This window comes from Cucurbita moschata, unplaced genomic scaffold, assembly GCF_002738365.1.
Source record: "Cucurbita moschata cultivar Rifu unplaced genomic scaffold, Cmos_1.0 Cmo_Scf00024, whole genome shotgun sequence".
In the NCBI taxonomy this organism is placed as follows: Eukaryota; Viridiplantae; Streptophyta; class Magnoliopsida; order Cucurbitales; family Cucurbitaceae; genus Cucurbita; species Cucurbita moschata.
This window is the reverse complement of record NW_019268540.1, coordinates 2645163-2665451: the sequence shown is the minus strand read 5'-3', so window position 1 is coordinate 2665451 and position 20289 is coordinate 2645163. Positions and strand designations below refer to the sequence as shown.

Sequence of the window (20289 nt, the reverse complement as noted above, 5' to 3'; positions counted from 1 at the left end):
ACTATCTTGACACTACGCCATTTGAAACGAACGGTTTAAGAATCTACGAACGTGAAAGTATTTGAACGATCAATTACTTAGATGTTCAAGTTGGCTCGTGGATTTGTTTCTCCTCGTTTCGTTACAATTTCACTTCCCAATTAATAATATAAACTAAAAGGGAATAAAATTTCTTAGTATTAATTAAAGAAGAATCTTAACCGACCATATTTGGATTCCATTTATAAACAAAGCTATGATATTTGCCTAAGAATATATCAAAGAATATTAAAATGTGTTGATATTACAACTTCCTAAAAAAAAAAATCAAACTTCTTTAAAAACATATCGTTCGCACGGTTTCTTCAAAAAAAAAAAAAAAATGTCCATTTTATACGATCTTATTCAATCATGCGCTCACAGTGTCACAATCGCACTCTTGCAGTAGCAAGTAGTGATTGTGCAACACTTGTTCTAATCTAACGAACAAGTTAGTCATGTGAAATTTGCACTTCGCAGACAATCTCAGCATACCCTCGAGACTCAAGTCACGTTTGAGAGAAATGTTTTAGAAAACGTGAACGATGAAATACGTTGAAAACAATTTTAAAGAAAACAAGGTTATAAGCTAAAAGTGTGTAGGCAACAATAATTACTTTGATAGCACATAATCAAGGTAGGAAGAATGGACAACTAGTCACATCCCCCTACAGTACATTTTGGGGCATGTTAACTCAGTCGGTGTAGACATGATTTTGGTGACCAATTATACACCCCGTATTGACACAACAATAATAGTAAAAACCTATCTAACATAAAAACAAGTAAAAGAGTTTTGTGATAAGGCAACCCTAATCCTCAGACCAACAATTCAAGCTTTTGTTAAAGGAAGAACCCTTAAATCAAGCTTAAATCAAGGTAATTAACACCCCTTATACCAAATCCCTTGAATCAAGGTAATTAACACCCCTTATACGAAATTTGGATCAATCCTCAAACCAACTATTCAAGCTTTTGTTAAAGCAAGAACCCTTGAATCAAGGTAATTCACACTCCTTATACGAAATTTGGATCAATCAAGAGATAAAGCTAGAATTACATCACCTCTTACGATCGAAGATCGAGAAGCAAGATTTGGAATCTTGTTCTAAATTGAGTCACTCCACAATCGAACTTGATCAAGACTTGATTAAATGGCTCGGATGTAATTCACATGAATTGCTCGAAACTTAGAAATGCCAAAATTAATGCTCGAATTTCTAAGAAAAACGTCTAAATTCGAGATTTCAATTTCATTCATCCACCCATCTGATTTTTACTTAACATATTGTGGGTATTTATAGTATTCCGACAAAAGACGTTTGTGGCTGAGATTTATTCTCGATCCCTCTAATCTCCACAAAAGACGAAGTCAAATTGAACATTTGACCCTTACATATTTTATGAAATTAAAAATAATGCATTACAACAAATGTTAGCAGCTAAGAGACAGACTTGAAATACTGTTGTTGACATTTTAATACATTTTTTTAATCTTCTTGGCAATAGATCCATTTGCAACACCGTGATTCTGATTCTTATCAGTTTGAAACGGGCATGCAGTCACAAACAACACGTCCTGGATATCCGACATGCAGTCACAGGCAACACGTCTTGAATAAGCAGGACTGTGACACATGACAATACGTCTTGGACATCCGACATGCAGTCATAAAATAAACGTTTAATTCAAGTGTTTTTATTTTTATTTTTTTATTTGTTATGAAAAGGTGAGATTCTTATCTTTTACACATCAAATTCAATGGAGTTTGTTTTGAGTCAAAAGATTGTAGGGTAGAAAATGAAGAATATCTTCCCACCAAATGAATTATGAAAAGTATTTTTTTTTTTTTTTGGGAAAAAGTTAGATTCATATATAATGTTGAAGTATATGATGCCTTTATTCCTTTTGTATTATTGAACGGATTGGATAAATGCAACCTTACGTGTTTATGCCCTATTGATATATACGAATTTTGTAGCCATTGGCATACAAATAGTTATTCGAAGACGGGGCACTCACTCAAACCCTACATGTTGTTCTTTTACTCTAGTTTCAACATTTTTTTATATCCGGTGTGTTATGATCATATTATCTGCAAAATCAATAGTTGAAAAAGATATTAGACTCGAAATTTATCGGTAGGAATATTTCCTTTTTTGACTGAATATAAATGTGAAATTGGGTGAATATATACGAGAATCGGTTGACTAAAATTCTGTTCTTTCCTTCTCATCTTCTCCTTCAACTATTCTTCACCCTTGAGATCGAAATTACCCAAAGACGCAAATCACGCTCCCAAGACCCAAAAATTTAATTGAGAAGCATGCCAGCTAACGTGAAAAGAAAGATCTCGAGAATAAAGTTAGAACTGTTGGATGATGGAAGTCCCACATCGACTAATTTAGGGTGTGATCATGGGTTTATAAGTGAGGAATACTAACTCCATTAGTATGAGACATTTTGGGGAAGCCCAAAGCAAAACCATGAGAGCTTATGCTCAAAGTGGACAATATCATACCATTGTGGAGAGTCGTGTTCCTCTAACATGGTATCAGAGCCATGCCCTAAACTTAGTCGTGCCAATAGATGGGTAAATCCTCGAATCCTCTAACATGGTATCAGAGCCATGCCCTAAACTTAGTCGTGCCAATAGATGGGTAAATCCTCGAATCCTCAAATATCGAACAAAGAACTCTTCCTAAACTTAGTCGTGCCAATAGATGGGTAAATCCTCGAATCCTCAAATATCGAACAAAGAACTCTTAAAGAAAAAGGAGCCAAGCCCCTCCTGGTAAATCCTCGAATCCTCAAATATCGAACAAAGAACTCTTAAAGAAAAAGGAGCCAAGCCCCTCCTCGAAGGCAGTAAAATCCTCAAATATCGAACAAAGAACTCTTAAAGAAAAAGGAGCCAAGCCCCTCCTCGAAGGCAGTAAAAAATGACTAAGACTCCAAAGGAGTCGAGCCTCGATTAAGGGGAGGCGCACTTTGTTCGGGCAGTAAAAAATGACTAAGACTCCAAAGGAGTCGAGCCTCGATTAAGGGGAGGCGCACTTTGTTCGAGGGGAGGTGTTGGATGATGGAAGTCCCACATCGACTAATTTAGGGTGTGATCATGGGTTGATTAAGGGGAGGCGCACTTTGTTCGAGGGGGAGGTGTTGGATGATGGAAGTCCCACATCGACTAATTTAGGGTGTGATCATGGGTTTATAAGTGAGGAATACTAACTCCATTGATATGAGGCTTTTTGGGGAAGGCCAAAGCAAAGCCATGAGAGCTTATGCTCAAAGTGGACAATATCATACCATTGTGGAGAGTCTCGTTCCTCTAACAAGAACGACTAAACACAGTAAATATAAGAAACACACTCCCACAAAAGATAAAGTAACCTATATGCTGCTAAATAAAGATGTCGGGTACAAATGAAGATGTTATTCCTTAAATATAAACTTATGATCTTCCTCTTTAGCATTAATGGGGTCGGTGGTAGACCCCACATGTTGTCAACTATAAAGGAACCACAAAATCCTTCACCCTCTTCACACAAAAACAAAAACACAACTTCCATAAAAGAGCGGCCACTCTGCAACTTCGCCGGAATCCATGGCAGCTTTCCGGAAGCGGGAGGAGAACTACTACTACTTTGTCGAGCAAAGAACCAAAATTTCCCGACCACTGCAAAAGGTTGTGAACGACGGCGAGCTTCACCACCTCTCTCGGCGTACGAACAACTTTGATCACGATCTGTTCTTCGATTACCCAGCCCCATCCCGTGTCGGAGAAGTTAGGAGCACCATTGATAGCAAAGAGGCCGCTGAGAGGTACGGCGGAATTTCCATCATCGATTACTACATCACCAAGAAACCGGCCGCGGCGGCGGCGGCTTTCAGATTTCGCAATTAGAAGTTTGGAATCGACTGTAATTATCTAAAAATATTATCCAATATCTATAACATATGACTAATTACCTATAAATCAACTCTCCAAGATATGTTTTTTCTCATTTAATTTCATCAAACAACTTAATTTAATCGTAAATGAATTGAAAAATAAAAAACATAATTTGTTTAGAAATTCTAGAAATTAAATAATTTTGACCAAAACCCATTCAAAGTTCATAACAAGATTCTCAAACAAGATGAATCTATACTTTGATGTTCAACTTGATGAATAAGCTAAGTATGCTTTTAAAAGACGCAAATTAATACTTTTTTTTCGTAAAAGTTTTAAAATACTCTTGGAAATCGTTGAATGAAAAGTCGACATTATTGAATATCAAATTTAATCTAGACAAGAATGGTAGTCATAGTCATGTCGTTTCAAGTCTGATGAACATTCTAATACATTTTTACTTCAAAGAAATATTTATGAAATGGTATGGATAATAATAATAAAAATCAGCAAAATTAGCCCATATCAATATAGTACATGTGTTCCTTTAAATGATTTTGTTTGAAGCATCCCGATGCTACTTACTACTTCTTAACCCTACAATCATTTAAGGAAGGTGATTGAGAGAGTTACGAATAATTCTGGTACCCAAACACTTGTCAAAATTTTCTAAATATAGTTTTCGGATCAAACAAGCATATATAGAACACAAAATTCCAAACAATCCGCAGCTTGTTCATTCTATTACTTATCATTTGTGATAGAAGCTTCAAGACTCTCAACAATGGCAGCCGTGAGAGGTTTTAATATCGTCCACGCCCTTTTCTTAGTTCTTGCTTGGGAGTGTTGTGCGAGATTGGGTGCCACTTTCAACGATGTCACCGGTGTTATAGGTAAAGGCCGAAACCATCGGTTTTCTTTCCGTTCATTTGGTGATCATCATATTGGAATCTCGAAATTTGACCATACCGCCATCCAGAGTCCAGAAGTCAGTGTCGACGACAAAGCTTCGTCTTTTCGTAATGAAATTAAGAAAGACGGCGCGGGATTTGTTGGTCGTGAAGTACCAAAGATCAATGGTGGCGGTGGGTTTTCTAAGGGTCATGAAATTATTAGGAAGAGGGGTGGAAACATTGTTTATTCTTATGGTGGAAAAATTCTTCCTGTTGGTTTGAAGAGAAGTGGTATTGGTGGAGAAACCAGCTCCAAGGAGCTGGGAGCTGATGTTTTGGATGGCGGCAACATTCGTTTGAAGAGTAGTGACAATGTTGTTGGTTCTCATGGTGGAGACGGCAGCTCCAAGGATCTGGGAGCTGCTGATTTAGATGGTGGAAAGATTGATTTGAAGAGTAGTGGCAATGATGTGGGTTCTCATAGCGGAGAAATCAGCTCCAAAAATCTGGGAGCTGCCCGTTTGGATGGTGGACGACACATCAGCTCCAATAATCTGGGAGCTGCCCGTTTGGATGGTGGACGACACATCAGCTCCAATAATCTGGGAGCTGCCCGTTCGGGTGGTGGACGACACATCAGCTCCAATAATCTGGGAGCTGCCCGTTCGGGTGGTGGACGACACATCAGCTCCAATAATCTGGGAGCTGCCCGTTCGGGTGGTGGACGACACATCAGCTCCAATAATCTGGGAGCTGCCCGTTCGGGTGGTGGACGACACATCAGCTCCAATAATCTGGGAGCTGCCCATTCGGGTGGTGGACGACACATCAGCTCCAATAATCTGGGAGCTGCCCGTTCGGGTGGTGGACGATACATCAGCTCCAATAATCTGAGAGCTGCCCACATCAGCTCCAGTAATCTGAGAGCTGCCCGTTCGGATGGTGGACACATCAGCTCCAATAATCTGAGAGCTGCCCGTTTGGATGGTGGACGACACATCAGCTCCAATAATCTGGGAGCTGCCCGTTCTGATGGTGGACGACACATCAGCTCTAATAATCTGGGAGCTGCCCGTTCTGATGGTGGACGACACATCAGCTTCAATAATCTGGGAGCTGCCCGTTCGGATGGTGGAGGAATCAGCTCCAATAATCTGAGAGCTGCCCGTTCGGATGGTGGAGGAATCAGCTCCAATGATCTGGGAGCTGCCCGTTCGGATGGTGGACACATCAGCTCCAATGATCTGGGAGCTGCCCGTTCGGATGGTGGACACATTAGCTTCAAGAGTAGTGTTAATATTGTTGGCTTTTATAGTGGAGAAATCAGCCCCAATGAACTGGGAGCTGCTGTTTCAGATGGTGGAATCATCAACTCCAATGATCTGGGAGCTGCTGATTCGGATGGTGTCAGCTCTCATAGTGAAGAAATCAGGTCCAATGAACTGGGAGCTGCTGTTTCGGATGGTGGCAACGTTAGTTTAAATAACAGTGGCAATATTGTTGCTCCTCGTAGTGGAGAATTCAGTTCGAAGAACAGCGACAGTGTTGTCTCAAATGGTGGTAAAATTGGTTTGATGTTGGCTGGCAATGTTGAGTCTCATGGCCTTGCAACTACGACCAGTAATGGCACTGTGGCTGCTACTCATTGAAATTCCCAAAACTACTTTAACTGCCATGGTGAAGTGGGAAACAGTTTTGACGTTTGTATTCTACCGAGGTAAAAGTTATAAGATAGAATAGATTGCTAATAAAAGTTCATACCATTTGTAGATTTGTATATTCCTTGATTAATAAATCGAAAGATTGTTCCGACTTGTTAATTCACAAATATTTAGAGCAAATTTTTAAATTTTGTAACGTCTCAGGCTCAAGATTTGGATTAGGATTCTAAACTTGATTTTGACACTTGATCCGAATTTTGGACATGAATTGTTACAAATGGTATTAGCACAATATCACTCTCGGTAAGATGTAATTCGAGGACGTCGAATCAAGACAGAAATGGATGGATATGTGGCACGGATATGTGGCACTTTAGTAAATGGTATTATCCTACTTGTTTTTTTTCCTACATCTATGTATCGTTGAAATATCATCATTAGCGGTAAGATGTCATTCGAGGACGTCGAATCAAGACAGAAATGGATGGATATGTGGCACGGATATGTGGCACTTTAGTAAATGGTATTATCCTACTTGTTTTTTTTCCTACATCTATGTATCGTTGAAATATCATCATTAGCGGTAAGATGTCATTCGAGGACGTCGAATCAAGACAGAAATGGATGGATATGTGGCACGGATATGTGGCACTTTAGTAAATGGTATTATCCTACTTGTTTTTTTTCCTACATCTATGTATCGTTGAAATATCATCATTAGCGGTAAGATGTCATTCGAGGACGTCGAATCAAGACAGAAATGGATGGATATGTGGCACGGATATGTGGCACTTTAGTAAATGGTATTATCCTACTTGTTTTTTTTCCTACATCTATGTATCGTTGAAATATCATCATTAGCCCAATAAAGTCAATCACTAGCCCAATAGAGTCAAACCCAAAATAGTACGAGCTCCATAAAGATTTGTATGAGCTCATTGTATATTTATTTTAAGTAAGATTTTAGGAAAGATACCATAAAGATTTGTATTTTAAGTAAGATTTTAGGAAAGATAAATTTGTTAGGTTTAGATTTAGATTTGTTAGGTGCTCTAGTATAAATACCTTCCAACCTACGTAGGTTATTCATCCAAGAAATCCAAAAACAATAAAGAGTAGTAGTAGTATTCTACATAGTGTTTTGTATTTTCTTCTCGATTGGTCTTAATAAAGAGTTTTCTTCTCGATTGGTCTTAATAAGGAGTGCGAGTGTTTTCCACAGAGAGTTGTGTTCAACATTTGGTATCAGAGCGAGGTTAGTGTAAGTTATCTGATCTCTTGGAATTTGGTCTTAATAAAGGTTCTCTACTCGATTGGTCTTAATAAGTTGGAATTTGGTCTTAATAAAGAGTTCTCTTCTCGATTGATCTTAATAAGGAGTGCGAGTGTTTCCCACAGAGAGTTGTGTTCAACATTTGATATCAGAGCGAGGTTAGTGTAAGTTATCTAATCTCTTGGTTCTTAGTATGCTCTGTGGTTGTAGCTTTGTCTAATCTTCTACATCAGAAACGATTTCTTGAGATTAGTAGTGAGTGAGTAGTCTGTGACTCTGCAAGTCTTGTGTCGAAAGAGCTTGTTTGGTATTACTGAGATATGGCCAACACGATGGGTGATTTCCAAATTGTTGGAGGAATCAAGAAACTCAACAACAACAACTACAACACGTGGGCAACATGCATGATGTCCTATTTACAAGGACAGGATCTTTGGGAGATCGTTGGCGGGTGTGAAACTACGCCGCCACAGGCTAACGGCGCCTTGCGCAAATGGAGAATCAAAGCAGGCAAAGCAATGTTTGCCTTGAAGACCACAATCGGATAAGAGATGTTAGAGCATATTTGGGATGACAAGACACCGAAAGAAGCATGGGACACGTTCGTGATGTTGTTCTCAAAGAAGAACGATACAAGGCTACAACTTCTGGAGAATGAGTTGTTGTCAATTTCACAACATGACATGACGATTGCTCAGTACTTCCACAAGGTCAAGTTGATCTGTCGGAAGATTACTGAACTAGACCCAAAGTCTGCCATTGTAGAATCTCGAATGAAGAGGATTATAATCCACGGATTGCGATCGGAATATCGAAGCTTCATTATTGCTGTACAAGGATGGCCCACTCAACCATCACTTGTAGAGTTCGAAAATTTGTTATCCAGCCAAGAAGCTATGGCTAAACAAATGGGAGGCATCACATTGAAGGGTGAAGAAGAAGCACTCTACACAAGTGAAAGTCGGAGCAATAATAGGCCGTCTACCAAACGTGGATACAATGGTGACAAAAGAAGAAGCCACCAAGGAACTTCACAACCCGAGAGAGCTCAAATGAACGACAACAAGAGTTTCCAAGAAAAGAGATTTGGAGGTATTTGCTATAATTGCGGGAAAAGGGCCACATGTCTAGAGATTGTTGGTCCAAGAAAAAGTCTATTGAAAGCAATGTGGCAATATCCAAAAAGAAGATAGAGGATGAATGGGATGCAGAGGTACTATGTCCCTTAGAAGAAAGCACTCATGGCGACAATGGAAGACCATATCAATTATGAGAATGACTGGATCGTTGATTCAGGATGTTTCAACCACATGACTAGCGATCAGAGAAAATTGCAAAACAAGAAAGAGTACAAAGGAAGTCGTATGGTACGCACAGCAAATAACACATAGTTATCAATTGCTCAAATCGACAATACGACAATCATGCCTGGCAATAAGTCTGATACAGTGTCGCTACATAATGTTTATCATGTACCGGGTATAAAGAAGAACTTGTTGTTAGTGTCACAACTAACAACATCAGGAAGCTACGTCTTGTTTGGGCCAGAAGATATAAAAGTTTATCAAGATGTTAAGATAATAGGAAAGCCAACAATAGAAGGATGAAGAGTGGAGTCTGTCTACGTTCTATCTGCAGAGTCTGCCTATGTTGACAAGATCCGAAAGAATGAGACGACAGATCTATCGCATGCAAGATTGGGACATATTAGCTACCATAAGTTGAAGCTGATTATGGAGAAATCCATGCTCAAAGGTCTACCTCAACTTGAAGTCAAAGCAGACTGCTCAAACAAGCATCAATCAGCGAAATGCGGTATATGGTGACACTTATTGACGACTACTCAAGATATGTGTGGATTTTCTTTATAAAGAAAAGTCTGACACGTTCTCAAAGTTTCAAGAATTCAAGATGATAGTCGAAGGAGAAGTAGGAGTGAAGATTCGTTGCCTACGTTCAGACAATGGCGGAGAATACACGTCAGATGAGTTCGATCAATATTTACACGAGTGTGGGATACGACGTCAATTTACATGTGCCAACACGCCACAACAAAATGGTGTAGCAGAAAGAAAGAATCGACACCTTGTAGAAATCTGTCGAAGCATGTTACACGCAAAGAACGTTTCAGGAAGATTTTGGGCTGAAGCTATGCGAATTGCTGCCCTGTGATCAACAAGCTTCCTCAACCAAAGCTAGGATTCGTCTCACCATTTGAGATACTATGGGATATGAAACATACCGTTAGTTACTTCCTAGTATTTGGTTGTGTTTGCTATGTATTTGTGCCTGGCCATCTACGTAGCAAGTTTGACAAGAAAGCAGTCAAGTGTGTATTTGTTGGATACGACAATCAAAGAAAAGGATGGAGGTGTTGTGATCCAACAAGTGGAAAATACTATACATCAAGAGATGTAGTTTTCAATGAAGTATCTTCATGGTGGTCCTCGGAGAAGAAAGTCTTACCAGATTCAAACATCGAAGAAATTCTACAACAGAAGATGGGAGAGCAAACTACACAAATTCAATCAAATGTTGATGCACCTGAAAATCCAAGTGACATTGATATTGACAAGCAAGAGGTGACTCAATCAAGCAAATATGATAAAAATGAAACGACACATCAACAACTTAGGTGATCAAATAGAATCCGAAGGCCAAATCCTAAGTATGCAAATGCAGCTATTGTAGAAGATAGAGTTTATGAACCAGAGACATATGAAGAAGCATCACAAAACTCGGTTTGGCAAAAAGCGATGGAGGAAGAAATTATAGCCCTGGAGCAGAATCAAACTTGGGAACTAGTGCCAAGACTAGGAGATGTCAAACCCATCTCTTGCAAGTGGGTCTACAAAATAAAGCGTCGACCGGATGGATCAATCGAGAGATACAAGGCTCGACTCGTGGCTCGAGGATTTTCTCAACAATATGGACTAGACTATGATGAAACATTCAGCCTAGTGGCAAAGATTACTACCGTACGAGTCCTGCTAGCACTCGCAGCAAGTAAAGATTGGAAACCGTGGCAAATGGATGTGAAGAATGCCTTCTTGCACGGAGAGTTAGACAGGGAGATTTATATGAACCAACCAAAGGGATTTGAGAGTGCAGCTAATCCTAATTATGTATGCAAGCTTAGAAAAGCTCTTTATGGACTGAAGCAAGCACCGAGAGCTTGGTATGGTAAGATTGCTGAATTTCTTACCCAAAGTGGTTATTCAGTTGCGCATACAGACTCAAGCCTATTCATCAAAGAAAGAGAAGGAAATTTGACAATTGTATTGGTCTACGTGGACGATTTGATTATCACCGGGGACGACGAAAGAGAAATTTATCAAACAAGAGAAAATTTATCAGTACGCTTTCAGATGAAAGAGCTAGGAGAGCTTAAACACTTCTTAGGCCTAGAAGTTGATCGCACAGATGAAGGATTGTTTCTCTGCCAACAAAAGTATACAAGAGATATGCTTCAGAAGTTCAACATGTTAGAGTGCAAGCAAGTTTCAACACCGATGGAGACAAATGCCAAGATTTGTGCACATGAAGGCAAAGAGTTGAACGATGAAACAACATACCGATAACTAGTAGGTAGTCTTATCTACCTAACTTTAACTCGGCCTGATATCTCTTATGCAGTTGGGGTTATGAGTCGATACATGCAAAATCCAAAGAAGCCTCATCTGGATGCAGTTCGACGGATCTTGAGATATGTCAAAGGTACAATCGACTATGGTCTTTTGTACAAAAGAAGCAAAGATTGCAAACTAGTTGGATACTGTGATGCTGACTGTGTAGGAGACCACGATACTCGAAGGTCAACCATTGGGTATGTGTTCAAGTTTGGTTCGGGAACAATTTCTTGGTGTAGGAAGAGACAACCAACAGTATCATTATCAACTACAGAAGCAGAGTATAGAGTAGCGGCTGGAGCAGCTCAAGAAAGTACATGGCTGAAACTCTTGATGGAAGATTTGCACCATAAAATTGACTATCCAATATCACTTCTTTGCGACAACCAATCTATGATTCGCCTAGCAGAAAATCCGGTGTTTCATGCTAGAACAAACCATGTGGAGGTGCACTACCATTTCATTAGAGAGAAGGTTCTAAAGGAAGAAATCGAGATGCAGCAGATCAAGACAGATGACCAAGTGGCAGATTTGTTTACAAAAGGGCTGAATACTGGCAAACATGAGAGTTTTCGCTGTCAACTCAACATGGTGCAGCGAATGAGGACTAGTGCTGAAGGGGAGTGTTGAAATATCATCACTAGCCCAATAATAGTACGAGCCCATTGTATATTTATTTTAGCAGAGATTTTAGGAAAGATACCATATGTTTAGGAAAAAGATTCAAATTTGTTAGGTACAGATTTAGATTTGTTAGGTCCAATTGCGTAGGCTCTAGTATAAATACCCCTCCACCCTACCTAGATTATTCATCCAAGAAATCCAAAAACAACAAAGAATAGTAGTATTCTACATAATGTCATGTATTCTCTTCTCGATTGGTCTTAATAAAGAGTGCGAGTGTTTCCCACAGAGAGTTGTGTTCAACATGTATTTCTCGTCGTTATTAAGCTCTATCCGATATTGTTTAAGGTCTATCTATAAGCAATGATGTTTGTCACAGTCTTGGAGCTACAAAGAGTCATGACAACGTTGTTGTTTCTCACAGTCTTAAAACTACTAAGAAATGACGCTAACCTTATTATTTTTCATGGTTTCAAACATGGTCTTGGATTTAAAAAGGACAACAAATTTTTTTTTCATGGTCTCAAATATGATCAAAATTACAAAGAGTGACGACAACCTTATTGTGTTTCATGATCTGAAAACTATAAAAATATCAACAACCTTATTATTTGGTCTCGAAACTATAATGAGTGGCAACAACTATGTTGTTTCTCATGGTTCCAGAATTACAAAGAACGACGACAATCTTATTTGTTTTTATAGTCTCAAACGTGGTCCGAAAATTACAAAGAATTGCAATTACCTTGTTGTTTTTCATGATCTCAAACATGGTCTCACAACTACACTTACAACCTCATTCTTCCTCATGTTCGATATAGGTTTGTATGAATGGTACAGAGTACATGTTTTTATTTATTTTTTATTTTTTTATTTTACCGAGTTGGATAAAAATTTACTTATAAGAAAATGATTAAAGATTTATTGAAAATTCAAAATTTAATTTGGGAATGAAATCACCAAAAACTGCACCAACTAATATTTTGATCTAAAAAATATAAAATAGAAATTATATATATTTTTATTTAAAAAACTCATATTATTAGACTATATGGAATGTAATTTTCTTTAAAATTGTTTAATTAAACATTTTATATTTGAAATACTCCGAAATCCACCAAATTTGAGAGACTCTAAATTTAATATAATTTTCCGGTGAAACTATATGTAGAGGTTCACATTATCAGAAAAATCCAAGCACTCACAGCTTAGCCATTGCTACTCTTCATTATTTGTGAAACGAGCTTGTAACCCTACAACTTGAAGACACTTCACCATGGCCATGGCGAAAGGTTTCAAGCTCTTTCACACCCTTTTCTTATTGATTGCTTTGTAATGTGATGCGAAGGTGGGTGCCACTTTTGGTGATGCCACTGATACTGTAAATCAGGATCGTCAATTTTCATTTTGTACTTTTGAACCACATGACATGCAAGCTCCAGCAGTTGCGGTATTTCACAACCACCTAAGGTAGCACACAAGTCCCAGCAGCTACACCTATTGGAAGTAGCAATAACATTGATCTTGCTTCTAAGGGTTATTGGAAGTAGCACCGTCTATTTTGTTGCTCGAGAAATTAGAATGCACGACAAGACCAATCATCGTGGTATCGACACTACAAAGAGCAAGACCAATTCTTGTGGTATCCAAACTTCAAAGAGCAGTGTCATCGGTGTTGATGTTTCTAATGCCCAACAAACTCCAAATAGTGTTAGCACTAAGCCTGCATTAGCAAAGCTAAAAACTAAATTGAATCGATGTTGGTAACAAATTCATTATTATTGTATTCCTATAAAAAAAAATTAAAAAAAAAATTCATTATTTGGTTTTTGTAGTTTCTCTCTAATTTGATATCACTCAACTCTCTCTATGACATGTATATTAATAATATAACAACATTTTGTGCAATTTAAAACAAACGAACACTACAATTAAAAACAAAAAGAAGAAGAAAAAAAAAGCCATTCAAATTATATACAAATGAGTTTGGGAAAAGAAATTGGAAGTGATCTGGGCTTCTTTGGCTTCGACTGAATGTCTTTCGTAAGGAATCGGAGGAAGATTCGGCTATTTTTTCTAGGAAACCCCTAACGAAAAATAGTAGTTAAAGAGGATATTTATGCACATCGTGTCCTTTATATGGAAATCATAGGCCAAGGGGACGTGTCCTTTATATGGAAATCAGAGGCCAAGGGGACGTGTCCTTTTTATGGAAATCAGAGGCCAAGGGGACGTGTCCTTTTTATGGAAATCAGAGGCCAAGGGGCCATTCCTTTGACTCGTACCGATCAGAATCTGATCCCACGAAAAATTGAGCAAAAGGCTGCCGAATTGGCCTATTTCTTGCGTGTACCAATTGAAGTTTGGTAATATCGTTCACATTGCTAGTAGCTGGATGAGTTTTCGTAGTCATCCATAGATAGCTCACATTTCTAGGATGCTCGAACCTAGCTCCTTAGGGCTAATCCACTTTTTAAGAGCACTAAGGTCTTGATCATTGATCGTCGTCGCTCACTCCTAGAGTGCTTGGCCTATTGGAAATATATTGACCTAGGTCAATATTGGAAATTGCCCTAACTGAAGCGCCCTAAACTTAATTTGAATGGTTAAAGAGATAATCCTATCGAACACTTAAAGCACGAAATTCATAACCTAATCAATTATGCAAGTTTAAGGAGGAGAAAACATCTATTAATCACTCGGAGCACAATAGCACATCAGGGAGGATTAAAAATAAAAACATGCATCATAAAAATAAAGACAAGATGTGCTCGTATTTGTCTGAATGACTATTTACTTGGGTGACACACTTTTTAGAGCTTGCTCTTGGTACCCCTGGGCCCTGTGGCCTAAGTGAGCTACCCTGTGGCACATACGTGTGTCACAGCGTGGGCGAGCGTGCCGATAGAGTGTCTAAGGCAACTTCCTTTGAAATAGATTTTTCAAGGATAGTACCGGGTGGCACAGGTGTGCCGGTATTGCGCCCCAGCCCGCGTGTTGAAGGTTGCTACATACACCCGCTATTCAGCACGGTATCTGTAAATGACACAGCATGGGCACGGGAGAGCCAATGCCTCGATAGAACCTGGATGGATGGATGTTCGAGAAGTCCCAATGAGATGAGCGACACGTGGGCCCGTTCTCAATAGCATGACCGAACGAGTTGTGATGGCCGACGACACCCTAAGACTCGAGATGGCATCAAGACATATGGACCATGTCGATGGGGATTGAGATGACAAGATGAGATGCAACGTTGCAAATCGAATTTAAAAAATGAAACAAAAAACAGATGAATGAGCCGAGGCAACTCCGAATAGGGGGAGGTGTATGGTCAATTTAAATGATAATATGACTTTGATGATATAATTCATTTTAAATGTATGCCCAATTTAAATATTTTATATTATATATTCATTTCCATCTATTGTACACCTAAGAAAAATGTTAATATTAAAGACAAAAATTCAAATCCATTGAATAATTACTTTATTCCAAATGTTAAAAATTTTAAAATAGTTTTGAAAATTTTGATGTTATTTTTGAAATTTAGCTTAGAAATCATTTTGTATTTTTTAGAGATATTAAAAGCTTAAACATAATTTTCAAACAAAAAAACTAAGCAAGATTTTCACATAATTACCTCAAAGGAAGGGAGGAAGGGAGCTAATAGTCAAACATTCTATATTTGGAATACCCTTCGAAAGCCATTTTCTAAATATAGTTTTTCCATCAAACTATATATTGGGTATCACATTATAGGAAACATTCAAGCATCTATTAGCCATTGCTACTCTTCATCATTTGTGAAACGAGCTTGTAACCCTACAATTTGAAGACATTTCACCATGACCATGGCGAAAGGTTTCAAGCTCTTTCACACCCTTTTCTTATTGATTGCTTTGCAATGTTGTACGAAGGTGGGTGCCACTTTTGGTGATGTCACTGGTGACGTAAATCTCGACGGCCAATTTTCATTTCGTGCATTTGGATCACATGACACACAAGCCCCGATGATTGCACCAATTGGAAGTAGCACACAAGTCTCAGCGGCTGCATCGGTCGGAAGCATTGCTGAAGCCCCAGAAGGGGCTACATCGGTCGGAAGCGTTCCTGAAACCCCAGAGGAGGATACATCGGTTGGAAGCATTCCTGAAACCCCAGAGGAGGATACATCCGTCGGAAGCGTTGCTGAAACCCCGGAGGAGGCTCCGTCGGTCGGAAGCGTTGCTGAAACCCCGGAGGGGGATACCTCGGGCGAAAGCGTTGCTGAAACTCCGGAGGGGGCTCCGTCGGTTGGAAGCGTTGCTGAAACTCCGGAGGGGGCTCCGTCGGTCGGAAGCGTTGCTGAAACTTCGGAGGGGGCTCCGTCGGTCGGAAGCGTTGCTGAAACCTCGGAGGGGGATACCTCGAGCGAAAGCGTTGCTGAAACCCCGGAGGGGGATACCTCGAGCGAAAGCGTTGCTGAAACCCCGGAGGGGGATACCTCGAGCGAAAGCGTTGCTGAAACCCCGGAGGGGGATACCTCGGTCGGAAGCGTTGCTGAAACCCCGGAGGGGGCTCCCTCGGTCGGAAGCGTTGCTGAAACCCCGGAGGGGGCTCCCTCGGCGGCCGAAAGCATTGCCGAAACCCCGGAGGGGGCTCCCTCGGCCGGAAGCATTGCCGAAACCCCGGAGGGGGCTCCCTCGGCCGGAAGCATTGCCGAAACCCCGGAGGGGGCTCCCTCGGCCGGAAGCATTGCCGAAACCCCGGAGGGGGCTCCGTCGGTCGGAAGCATTGCCGAAACCCCGGAGGGGGCTCCCTCGACCGGAAGCATTGCCGAAACCCCGGAGGGGGCTCCCTCGACCGGAAGCATTGCCGAAACCCCGGAGGGGGCTCCCTCGGCCGGAAGCATTGCCGAAACCCCGGAGGGGGCTCCCTCGGCCGGAAGCATTGCCGAAACCCCGGAGGGGGCTCCCTCGACCGAAAGCATTGCCGAAACCCCAACCATTGCACCAATTGGAGGTAGAGCACAAGACCCGACAGAAGTTGAAAGCATTGGAGGTTTCTTTGGCTAATAACAAAGAAAACCTAGCCTCATGACTATTTTGTAGACAAATTCATTATTTCTATATATTTTTTTCCTTAATGGAATGATTTTCTTATATTTTCTCATATTTAATTTTCTATCTTAATTCATGAGTACTCGATAAAAATATTTACTTATATTCTAAATTAAATTGGTTATATGAATGTGTACAAGAATACTTAATAAGTGGTCTTAAAGTAGGCCTTAATCAATTCCACATTTGAGGATGAGTTGGCGAGTTCTCTACCGTCCCTATATGGTAACAACATCATATTGTCATATTGTATGATATTGATTACATATCATAAAATAGAGCAGTATCTAATGCACAACCTAAACCCTAACTTGATATGGTATCTAGCATATTTGGTTTGTAAATCACATACTTAGACAATATAATAGTTTCTCATGGTCTCAACCTATGAAGCATTGCTCAAACTTCGGAGGGTGTAACGTTTGGAAGCATTGTTCAAACCCAAACCCCCTAAACCCCCGAGGGTGCAACAGCCAATAGTAGCACACAAGCCTCCAAACCTTTTATCAACGGAAGTACCATGAATAGCTCATTAGGGCTCAGACAACACAACAATTAGTCATCCATAGTCATCCATAGATGTCATGAAGGTTAACTAAGTTTTTAGAGGGTCTTGGCAGCTTAAATCTCATCTCACATTTTCAGGACATTCGAAACTAACTCATCAAGGCTACTTCACTTTCTAGGAGCTCTAACTCAAGCACTCTAAACTTAACTTGGTTCATTTATGCATGCTTGGTTAAAGAGATAATTCTATCGATCACTTAAAGCACGGAATTCATAATCTAATCAATCATGCAAGCTTAAAAAATATTCATCAATCACTCGGGAGCACAGATCCCAATATCGTATCCTCCTTTCTAGCACAACATAGAGAATTAAAAACAACATGTATCGTAAAAATATTAACATAGGGGTATTTTCGTAATTTTTCATAATTCATGCAAGCTTAATAGGGAGAAAACATTCATCAATCGCTTGGGAGCAGACCCCAATATCGTATCCTCCTTTCTAGCACAACATAGGGAATTAAAAACAACATGTATCTCCTTTCTAGCACAACATAGAGAATTAAAAACATGTATCGTAAAAATATTAACATATGGGTATTTTTGTAATTTTTCATAATTCATGCAAGCTTAACGGGAAGAAAAAGTTCATCAATCACTCCGGAGCACAGATCCCAATATAGTATCCTCCTTTCTAGCACAACATAGAGAATTAAAAACAACATGTACCGTAAAAATATTAACATAGGGGTATTTTCGTAATTTTTCATAATTCATGAAAGCTTAATAGGGAGAAAACATTCATCAATCACTCCGGAGCACAGATCCCAATATCATATCCTCCTTTCTAGCACAACATAGAGAATTAAAAACAACATGCATAGTAAATATATTAACATAGGGGTATTTCCGTAATTTTTCATAATTCTATCGATCACCTAAAGCACGAATCATGCAAGCTTGATAGGGAGAAAACATTCTTCAATCACTCGGAAGCACAGATCCCAATATCATATCCTCTTTTCTTGCACAACATAGAGAATTAAAAACAACATGCATCATAAAAATATTAACCTAGGGGTATTTTCGTAATTTTTCATAGCATACATTGTATTGTGATTCAAAATTACCGAGAAAGTACTTGCATGCCAACGTGTCCTACTGATCTCTATAATTATTTTTTTAAAAAAAAGTCTGAATGACTAATTACTTAGGCGACACAAGCCTTTCCGAGCTTGCTTTTTACCCAGATTTTCACACGCTACTTTTACAACAATATTATAGAACAATATTGACTATATGATATAAAATAATAATCAATTTATTACATATCAACAGAGCAATTATATGTTTTTGTTTAAAATTATTATTACTATTTTACCAAAAAAAAATTAATGATAAGGAAATAATAAATTCCAAGATTTATTGAAAATTCAAGTCCAAATATGAACATACTAAAATGGAATTAGCCTAAAAAATATCAATTAAACTTTTTAGTTACTAAACTAATTTTAAAATATAGAAATTTTACAAATAAACTTATTAGATAATAAAAAATAATTGTAATTTTTATACCTAAAAATTGAGTTATGATGCAAATTAAATATTAAATCTATACTTACGGTTAAAAATACGTAAGTAGTCAAACATTCTAAACTTGGAATATTCTAAAATACACAAAATTTGAGAGCCTCTCTAAATTTGGTAGTCTTTGCTAAATATAGTGTTCCGTTAAACTATATATATGGTTTCACATTATCGGAAAAATTCAAACACCCACATCTTCATCATTGCTAATAATCATCATTTGTGAAACGAGCTCGTAACTCTACAACTTAAAGACAGTTCATCATGGCCATGGCGCTCTTTCATGCCATTTTCTTAGTGATTGCTTTGCAATGTTGTGTGAAGGTAAGTGCTACTTTCGGCGATGTCACTGGTGATGTCAATGTTGATCGTTCATTTTCATATCGTACATCTGGAACACAAGACACACAAGTCCCAGCGGCTGCACCTTCTGAGGGTGTTGCATCGGGTGGTGCTGCGTCGAGTGGAAGCATCGCTGAAACTCCGGAGGGTGCTGCGTCGAGTGGAAGCATCGCTGAAACTCCGGAGGGTGCTGCGTCGAGTGGAAGCATCGCTGAAACTCCGGAGGGTGCTGCGTCGAGTGGAAGCATCGCTGAAACTCCGGAGGGTGCTGCATCGAGTGGAAGCATCGCTGAAACTCCGGAGGGTGCTACGTCGGGTGGAAGCATCGCTGAGACTCCGGAGGGTGCTGCGTCGACTCCCAAGGGGGCTGCGTCGGGTGGAAGCATCGCTGAGACTCCCGAGGGAGCTGCGTCGACTCCAAAGGGGGCTGCGCCGGGTGGGAGCATCGCTGAAACCCCAACCAATATACCAAATGAAAGTAGCACACAAGCCCCCACACCAATTGGGAGCAATTAAGAGAAGCATTGAGCACATGAAAACCTAAACCAAACTGAATAACTACTATTTTGTAAACAAATTCATTATTCCTTTTTCTTGAATGGAATGATGTTACTATTTTTTCCTTTTTATCATAAATGAATTGAACATCAGATTTTGTCCTAATATTATTTTGTTTAATTTTAAATGGAGTCAATTAATTTATTTTTTCTAGGTTTGAAATCTCGAAGCAGACAAAAGCAAATCGAAAATCAATA

General features: G+C 39.3%; 3 protein-coding genes across 3 annotated transcripts; 2 read left to right on the top strand and 1 right to left on the bottom strand.

Annotated features, from left to right (window-relative positions):
- Positions 1-4698: 4698 nt before the first annotated feature.
- LOC111461146 (PE-PGRS family protein PE_PGRS16-like) lies at positions 4699-6456 on the top strand. Its single transcript, XM_023104644.1, has one exon. It carries the CDS (start codon positions 4699-4701, stop codon positions 6454-6456), a length of 1758 nt encoding a protein of 585 aa, XP_022960412.1.
- A 9330-nt stretch (positions 6457-15786) lies between these two features.
- LOC111461043 (translation initiation factor IF-2-like) lies at positions 15787-17132 on the bottom strand. Its single transcript, XM_023104473.1, has 2 exons — positions 16742-17132; positions 15787-16387 (listed from the first exon to the last, which is right to left on the bottom strand). The coding sequence occupies exons 1-2, from the start codon at positions 17030-17032 to the stop codon at positions 15872-15874; spliced, it is 807 nt and encodes a 268-aa protein (XP_022960241.1). The 5' UTR covers positions 17033-17132; the 3' UTR covers positions 15787-15871.
- Positions 17133-19462: 2330 nt separating this feature from the next.
- Positions 19463-20050, top strand: LOC111461145 (glycine-rich protein 1-like). The gene has a single exon (XM_023104642.1). It carries the CDS (start codon positions 19463-19465, stop codon positions 20048-20050), a length of 588 nt encoding a protein of 195 aa, XP_022960410.1.
- Positions 20051-20289: the final 239 nt, after the last annotated feature.

Excerpts from the sequence above, each read along its gene's own strand:
- LOC111461146 (XM_023104644.1), top strand. The coding sequence starts at position 4,699 with ATGGCAGCCGTGAGAGGTTTTAATATCGTCCACGCCCTTTTCTTAGTT.
- LOC111461043 (XM_023104473.1), bottom strand. The coding sequence starts at position 17,032 with ATGCTTTCAACTTCTGTCGGGTCTTGTGCTCTACCTCCAATTGGTGCA. Across the intron at positions 16,388-16,741 it reads CCGACGGAGCCCCCTCCGGG|GTTTCAGCAACGCTTCCGAC; the intron begins GTTTCGGCAATG and ends TCCCCCTCCGAG.
- LOC111461145 (XM_023104642.1), top strand. The coding sequence starts at position 19,463 with ATGGCGCTCTTTCATGCCATTTTCTTAGTGATTGCTTTGCAATGTTGT.